Source organism: Fukomys damarensis, unplaced genomic scaffold (genome assembly GCF_012274545.1).
Source record: "Fukomys damarensis isolate Sample0158 unplaced genomic scaffold, DMR_v1.0_HiC HiC_scaffold_13, whole genome shotgun sequence".
In the NCBI taxonomy this organism is placed as follows: domain Eukaryota; kingdom Metazoa; phylum Chordata; class Mammalia; order Rodentia; family Bathyergidae; genus Fukomys; species Fukomys damarensis.
In genome coordinates this window covers 38,938,061-38,945,784 of record NW_022900925.1, presented here as the reverse complement: position 1 = coordinate 38,945,784, position 7,724 = coordinate 38,938,061, and the positions used below count along the sequence as shown (strand labels likewise).

The window sequence follows — 7,724 nt, the reverse complement described above, 5'->3', positions numbered from 1 at the left end:
CCGCGCGGATTACTCGCCTTGCCGAGCTAATACCATGAGCCGGGTCTACAACGACAGGATGTTCAGTAGGCCCCGCCCCGCCCCGCGTCTGGCGCCTCCCCCGGCGGGCCCCCAACCCGCTTTCCAATAAGACGGTAGCCTACTCCCGGCCACGTCTCTGCATTAACCCACGGCTCCGCCCACCTCTCAAGGCCACGCCTCCTCATGGCCCCTGGGGCCTGCCACGAGGGCTCCCAGCGGAAACGCGTCCTTCCCGCGCGATCACCCTTTTCCGACCCTTTTCCTCTCCCCTAGTCGGAGACAGGCGATACTGTGAAGCGGGCTTCAGCTCCGTGATCACCCAGGCAAGTGGGGAGTCAGAAGGCTTGGGGCAGGTCCCGGCCCAACAGCACTCTCACTCCGGCCTCCCTTCCAGGCTGGCGAGCTGGTGCTGGGGGCCCCTGGCGGCTACTTCTTCCTAGGTAAGTGCCACTCCCTCGCGCCCTCCCTGCAGTCCAGCCCAGCGCGGCCCACACCACCCGTCTCCCGCCCAGGTCTCCTGGCCCGGGCACCGATTGCCAGCATCCTCTCCAGCTACCAGCCAGCCACCCTGCTGTGGCACGTGCCCAGCCAGAGCTTCACCTTCGACTCCAGCGACCCCAAGTTCTATGACAGCTACCGGGGTAACGAGCGGCCCGGCCCGGCCTTCTGGGCCATTGCATGCCCTGCAGCCTGAGGCCAGCCACACCAGTGCCTGAGCTCGGCTTCTGCACCCGAGACTAGCACTTAGCCAGGCGGCCTCTGGATGTGCCCTCTGTACCCAGGACCTCCTCCCCACTTCAGCCTCGCTCCCTCTGCTGTGTCCACAGGGTACTCGGTGGCCATTGGCGAGTTCAATGGGGACCTGAGAACTCCAGGCAAGAGAGCCCCTCGGCCCGCGTGGATAGAGGACGGGAGGGCCCCACCTGGAGACCCTGGGGTGGCGGGCAGGCCCATCTTCCGTCCTGACCCGCACTCTCCCCAGAGTATGTCGTCGGTGCCCCTACTTGGAGCTGGACCCTGGGAGCGGTGAGTACCCTGGGCATTCCGAATCCTGGACCCACCCCGCCTAACCCCACACCGCACCCTCCTGCCTTCTGACCAGAGCTGTGCCCTCCACGCAGGTGGAGATCCTGGACTCTCACCACCTGACGCTGCACCGGCTGCACGGGGAGCAGGTGCCCCCGCCTCCTGGCCCTGGAGGACCCCCAGAAGGGAGGGCCAAGGCCAGGACAGCCAATTCAAGCGCCCCTTTTCTGCAGATGGCTTCGTACTTCGGGCACTCTGTGGCTGTCACCGATGTCAATGGGGACAGGTGATGAGGGCACCAACCCTGCTTAGTAGGGTCCCCTCTTTTCCGGCCCACACTGATGCGGCCCCTCTTGCTGTCTCCTGCAGCAGGCACGACCTGCTGGTGGGCGCCCCTCTGTTCATGGACAGCCGGGCCGATCTCAAACTGGCCGAGGTGGGGCGCGTGTACCTGTTCCTGCAGCCCCCGGCCCCCCATGCACTGGGCACCCCCAGCCTCCTGCTGACCGGCACTCAGCTCTATGGGCGGTTTGGCTCGGCCATCGCACCCCTGGGTGACCTCAACCGGGATGGCTACAATGGTGAGGACAGGAGGGCTGATAGCCATGCGGAAAGGCAGGCACCCTGGGGCAGCAGGGTCAGGAAGGACTGCAGCGGGGCAGAGGGCAGTCGAAGGGGACCGGTGGGTGTGGCCGCCTTCAAAGGCCCAGGCGAGGTGAACTGCTAAGTGCAGATCTCAGCAGTGGCGGAGAGTGCTGGAGCTCCGTGGATATTTCAGACCTGAGTCCAAGGGAGGACGCAGCCACACCACAGGGGGCTTTGTGACGGGGTGCACCGGAGCCCCTGGGATGAGAAGAGGCCGGGGTAGAGCACGGGGACACGGAGGAGGTGAACCTGGGACTGATGCCGGAGCTGAGGGCAGGAGCGCTGGGCGTCCCAGTGCCACAGAGGTGGAGCTCTGAGCGGCAGGAAGCGGGCGTGGAGCCCACACTGCTGCAGGACAGGAGTGGCGGGAGGAGGGGAGGCACTGCGGGGAGGAGAGGTCGCTGGTGCAGGGGAAGGACCGGAAGTGGCACAGTGGACAGCTTCCAGACAGCGGGGAGCGGTGAGGATGGGGAGCCCACCTCCTTTAGAAGAAGGTGGCGCGGCAGATGTGCAGGGTGTCAGGAGGTCTGTGTGTGTCCGGGGTGTGGATCTGGCGCGAAGGCAGGGGTTCTTCAGGACAGCAGCTGCTGCTTCTCTGCAAGGGATAGGGCCCAGCAGAGGGAGAAAGTGACCAGTAGGTGGGAATGGAACTTGGTTTCCCAGTCCCAGGGAGGCCTGAAGGTCAGGAGGAAGGGACAGCCAGGGGCTGGGGGCACGCTGAGGTCCATTGAGTCCTGTGTAACATGATCAGAAAACCAAGCCAGACCTGGTGGCGCACATCTGTGATCCCAGCACTCTGGAGGCTGAGGCAGGAGGATCACTCAGAGTAGCAGGCCAGTCTGGGCTACATAGTGAATCCAAGGTCAGCTTGAACCACAAAGTAAGACCTTGTCTAAAACAAAAAAAAAAAAGGAAAATCAAGAAAAATTAAATATATAAAAGGAAAAAAGCTGCATCGAAAACATAAATAAACCATAAAGAAATCAAAGACAAAAGAAAGACAGTGGCAATATAGATATCAAAACTCTGCCCGAGCTGGGTGGGTGCTGCATGCCCGTAGTGCCGTGGTGGCTGAGGTAGCAGGACTTCGAGTTAAAGCAACTTGGTGAGATCCAGTTTCAAAATTAAAAATAAAACAAAACAAAAAACAAGGACTGCAGACACAGCGCAATGGTGGGGAACATGCCTAGTGTGCACATGGGCACAGGGGTGGAGAGAGGAGCTTAACTCCCAATGCAGGCACAGAACTGATTTGTTGGTTAGTTTGGATTCAGACCCAGCAGTGTTCTACTACTGAGCTAAGTCCCCAGCGTTTTGTGGTTTTTTGTTTTTGTTCTTTAGTTTTGTTAGGTTGGTTTTTTGGGTTTTGATTTTTTGAGACAGGATCTCCTTATGTAGTCCAGGCTGGCCTGGAACTCACGGCGATCTCCTGCCTCAGCCTCCCAAGTGCTGGCATGACAGGCGTGCACCACCCTTGGCTTGACTTTAAGAATTATTGGAGCTGGTGAGCTGGGTTGGCGTGGTATCAGGAGAATGGAGCTGGGTCCTCTGGGAAGAGGGCCCAGAGTTTCCTGGGTCTCAGTCAACCTCTGGGATTCAGTTTTTGCACCAAAATGAGAATAACAATGCCTGCCTTTCAGGGTTGGGTTAAATCTTCTCAAGTGTATTTTCTGCAGTTGACAGTGAGGCTGTTACCGTTTTTCTAATGACCCCGTTGTCTGGAGTCTCTCCTGCTGGACTGAGCTCCCAGAGGCCAGCACCACCCCTGGCCCAGACCCAGACCTCCTGGCCCCCAGGTTCTGCCCAGAGAAGAGGCGCAGTTTTCCCAGTGCCCTGGAGAATCCAGGTAGCGAGCAGCACCCCTGTCACTCCCCGCAGATGTGGCGGTGGCCGCCCCCTACGGGGGTCCTAGTGGTCGGGGCCAGGTGCTGGTGTTCCTGGGCCAGAGCGAGGGGCTGAGTGTGCAGCCCTCCCAGGTCCTGGACAGCCCCTTCCCTGCTGGCTCTGGCTTCGGCTTCTCCCTGCGAGGGGCCACAGACATCGATGACGATGGATACCCAGGTGACCCTCAAGGGCCTGGAGGTGCTGGGGGGCCCAGGGGCCATGCCTGGCCTGGTGCCTGGGGTGGGCTCCCTTTGATGCAGAGGTGGAGTGCCAGGGGCTCTGGGGAGGAGTGCGCTGTCCCCACCTGCTAATCCCCATTGCAGACCTGGTGGTGGGAGCCTACGGGGCCGGCAAGGTGGCAGTGTACAGGTGAGCGCCAGTTCTGGGCTGGGGGAGGCTGGGCCTGGAGGGTCCTGGTGGCAGCTGTTGCCCCCCTCAGAGCCCAGCCGGTGGTGGTGGCCACCGTCCAGTTGCTGGTGAAGGACACACTGAACCCCGCAGAGAAGAGGTGCATCCTGCCCCAGACCAGGACGCCAGTGAGCTGGTGAGCAGCGGTGGGCACAGCCTGGGTAAGGGGGTGGCGCTCAGAGGCCCGGCTCTAAGCCCAGCCCTTTTGCAGCTTCAGCATCCAGATGTGTGTGGGAGCTGCTGGGCACAGCATTCCACAGAAGCTGCGTGAGTGTCTGGGGAGGGGCTGAGGGGGCAGCTGGGGGCCCTGCGCTGAGCTCCCTGCGCCCACAGGGGTGAGCGCCGAGCTGCAGCTGGACCGGCAGAAACCCCGCCAGGGCCGCCGGGCACTGCTCCTGGATTCGCAGCAGGCGGGCACAACACTGAGCCTGGACCTGGGCGGGAGCCACAGCCCCACCTGCCACACATCCACCGCCTTCCTGCGAGTAGGTTGGGGCAGGGCGGTAGCCAGTGCCACGGGCCCTGGTGCGTGTGGCCAAGGCGTGTACTCTCCCTCCTAGCACGAGTCTGACTTCCGGGACAAGCTGAGCCCCATCCTGCTCAGCCTCAACGTATCGCTGCCACCATCGGAGGCTGGTGCGGGTCCCGGCCTGGTGCTGGCCGGGGACACGCATGTCCAGGAGCAGGTGGGCAGGCAGCGAGGAGCACCCCGACACCTCATGTCATCTCTAAGTCCTAAGGAACCCCTACTCTCAGTGTCCCTGATGCTGATGCAAACTCATAATCCCTATAGCGCCCCAACACCCTGCCATCTAGCCGGGTGTACCCTGTCATCTCAGCACTTGGGAGGCTGAGACAGGAGGAGCACCACAAGTTTGTAGCCTGGGCTACATAAGGAGACCCTGTCTCAGAAACAAACAAACCTGACATGGTCCCAGCCTTCACTTCAAGCCCAAAGCCCTGACGGCCTTAGGCCAGTGCTGTGAACCTCTTAGGGCCTCAGGGATAAATGCCCTGCTGCGGCCAGAGGACACAGGTCCCAGCCTGCCCCGGACCACACTCCTCCGCTTCCCCGAGTGCTGACTGGCACCCACCTCTGTGTCCCCTCCAGACCCGCATCATCCTGGACTGTGGGGAGGACGACGTGTGTGTGCCCCAGCTGAAGCTCAACGCCACTGTGTGAGGCCCGCTGCCTGCCCAGCCCCAGGTACCAGCGTGCCTGGTCCCTGCTCCTGCCGACCTGCTTCCCTCCCCAGGACGGGCAGCCCGCTCCTCATCGGGGCCGAGAACCTGCTGGAGCTCCACGCATCCGTGGCCAACGAAGGCGAGGGGGCCTATGAGGCGGAGCTGGCTGTGCAGCTGCCCCCGGGCGCCCACTACATGCGTGCACTGAGCGACTTGCCGGTGAGGAGCCAGTGGCTGGGGACCCCTGCCCCGCCTCGCAGGAGCAGAAGTGAGCACTTTAGAAAAGCTCTGGGGAAGCTCAGAGACTGGGCTCACATTAGCTCCCTGGGAAGGTGCCGCTGAGCTCCTGTCAGTGCCCGACAGGAACGCACATTCGCAGCTGTGGAACTGTTCCTGGTTTCCTGCTGTGGCACACTCTACACACTGTCCTGTGTTTTCATTTCCAAAATGAAAATTAACTTACACGGGCATGGAGGCACAGGCCTGTAGTCCCAGCTACTCAGGAGGCTGAGGCAGGGCCATCTGAGCCCGGGAGTTCAAGGCGCGCCCTGAGGCCCTGTGCCCGGCAGCCCCCTTCCTGCCCCTGTGCGCCGTCCTCTCAGACTTGTCAGGCACCCTGTGACCCACCTTGCCCCGCTGCTCCCGAAGGGCTTTGAGAGGCTCATCTGCAACCAGAAGAAGGAGAACGGGAGCAGGCTGGTGCTGTGCGAGCTGGGCAACCCTCTGGGGAAGGGCGCCCAGGTGAGGCCTCGGCAGTCTGGCGGCAGCCACGGGAGGCTGGGCAGAGTGGGCAGCGGGAACCCGGCCTGCTTGCTGGGAGACGCCCTGTCCCTATGGGCTGGGCTGGGAAGCCAGGGGTAAAGCTGCACACCTGCCACCCCACACTTGGGGAGGCTGAGGCAGAAGGGTCACAGTTGGAGCCCAACTTGGGCAATTTAGTGACTTAGTGAGACCCTGTCAAGTTTTTTTTTCTTTTTTTTGGTACCAGGGGTTGAACTTGGGTCTTTGCGCTTGCAAGGCAGGCCACCAAACCGCTGAGCTAAATCCCCAGCCCCTGTTTTAAGTTTTAAAAAGGAGGCTGGGGTGCAGTTCAGGACAGAGGCCCAGGGGTTCAGGCCCCAGTGCTGCAGGGGGAGAGGGGAGGGCCAGGAGAGTCCCATCAAAATCATCACTGCACTGGAGGGGAGCACTGAGGCCACGAGTGGGCAGTGAGCTTGGCCCTCCTCCAGATAGGGGTCACCGTGTGGGTGAGTGTGGGGGACCTGGAGCAGGCCGGCCAGCATGTGTCCTTCCAGCTGCAGGTCAGGAGGTACTGCCCAGGACACTCCCTCCACCAGCCCACAGAGCTTGCAGGGAGCTCTTCCTGCCTCCCTGTCCCCCTCGGAGCCCCTGTGCCTGTCTGACTGGCCCAGGCTCCGAGCCCTGACCTGGTGCCTGGCCGAGGCCTCCCTCCCTCCCTCTCTCCTCTCCAGCAAGAACAGCCGGAACCCACACAGCCAGGTGGTGCTGCTGCAGGTGCCCGTGCGGGCGGAGGCCAGCGTGGAGCTCCTGGGGTGAGCGAGAGGCCGCAAGCTGAAAGGGGCGGCTCTGGGGGCTGGAGGGCTGGGTGCAGCTCCTTGGAAGGTGGCGCTCAGCACCCGCGGGAAGAGGAGGAGGAGGGGAGAAGGGAGGTTCCTGGGCCACCAGAGTCCAACCCACGGGCTGGGCGTGGCCCCTCCAGGAACTCCTTTCCCGCCTCCCTGGTGGTATCGGCAGAAGGCGACCAGAAGCAGAGTGGCCTGGACAGCGCGGCCCCCAGGGTGGAGCACACCTATGAGGTAGGGAGGCCCTGCATCCGGGGTGAGGGTTCCAGGCTGTGGGAGCCTGGTGCTGAGCCGCCTGCCACCTGGGGTCTCCGTCCAGCTCCACAACAGAGGCCCCGGAACCGTGCGCGGCTTGCGGCTTGGGGTGCACCTGCCGGGGCAGTCCCAGGCCACCGACCCGCTCTACATCTTGGATGTGCAGCCCCAGGGGGGCCTGCAGTGCTCCCCACAGCCCTCGCCCAACCCCCTCAAGGTGAGAACGGCGACGGGGCTCGGGTGGGCACGGGGCAGGCTCAGGGGACCGACTGTCGCACCCGCCTTCAGCTGGAGTGGAGGCTGCCCACCGTCAGCGCGACCCCTGAGCTCCAGGAGCATCACCAGCGGGAGCGCAGGCAGGCCGGGCCCGAGCAGCCGGTGCTGGTGGTGAGAGCGGGCTCAGACGGGCCTCCCTGAGGTGCGGGTGGCACCCTGGTCCCCGAAAGTGAGGCGAGGCCGGCTGCACCCAACAGGGCCCTGCTCCCAGCCTCATCCTTCCGCTCCCTCCGGCCGTCTGGCTGGGTCCCAGGGCTAAGCGGGCGACGGGCAGGGCCGGGGAGGGCTGGGGACTGATGACACGTCTCTTCAGAGCTGCGACTCGGCGCCCTGCACGGTGGTGCAGTGTGAGCTGCAGGAGATGGCGCCCGGGCACCGGGCCATGGTCACCGTGCTGGCCATGCTGTGGCTGCCCGGCCTCAGCCAGGTGGGGGCGGGGCG

General features: G+C 63.3%; 1 protein-coding gene across 1 annotated transcript in view; it reads left to right on the top strand.

Moving 5' to 3' along the window:
* Window positions 1-6: 6 nt before the first annotated feature.
* Window positions 7-7,724, top strand: part of Itga2b (integrin subunit alpha 2b) — an 8,498-nt gene continuing 780 nt past the window's right edge. The window contains exons 1-24 of the mRNA XM_033763144.1: window positions 7-65; window positions 295-344; window positions 416-461; window positions 534-662; window positions 849-896; window positions 1,004-1,047; window positions 1,143-1,196; window positions 1,281-1,333; window positions 1,417-1,628; window positions 3,571-3,753; window positions 3,900-3,945; window positions 4,016-4,120; window positions 4,196-4,251; window positions 4,318-4,469; window positions 4,545-4,670; window positions 5,096-5,163; window positions 5,241-5,388; window positions 5,818-5,910; window positions 6,399-6,478; window positions 6,642-6,722; window positions 6,890-6,986; window positions 7,072-7,224; window positions 7,296-7,394; window positions 7,597-7,710. Coding sequence (XP_033619035.1) covers window positions 35-65; window positions 295-344; window positions 416-461; window positions 534-662; window positions 849-896; window positions 1,004-1,047; window positions 1,143-1,196; window positions 1,281-1,333; window positions 1,417-1,628; window positions 3,571-3,753; window positions 3,900-3,945; window positions 4,016-4,120; window positions 4,196-4,251; window positions 4,318-4,469; window positions 4,545-4,670; window positions 5,096-5,163; window positions 5,241-5,388; window positions 5,818-5,910; window positions 6,399-6,478; window positions 6,642-6,722; window positions 6,890-6,986; window positions 7,072-7,224; window positions 7,296-7,394; window positions 7,597-7,710 — 2,268 coding nt within the window. The 5' untranslated portion in view covers window positions 7-34. The remainder of the gene's footprint in view (window positions 66-294; window positions 345-415; window positions 462-533; window positions 663-848; window positions 897-1,003; window positions 1,048-1,142; window positions 1,197-1,280; window positions 1,334-1,416; window positions 1,629-3,570; window positions 3,754-3,899; window positions 3,946-4,015; window positions 4,121-4,195; window positions 4,252-4,317; window positions 4,470-4,544; window positions 4,671-5,095; window positions 5,164-5,240; window positions 5,389-5,817; window positions 5,911-6,398; window positions 6,479-6,641; window positions 6,723-6,889; window positions 6,987-7,071; window positions 7,225-7,295; window positions 7,395-7,596; window positions 7,711-7,724) is intronic.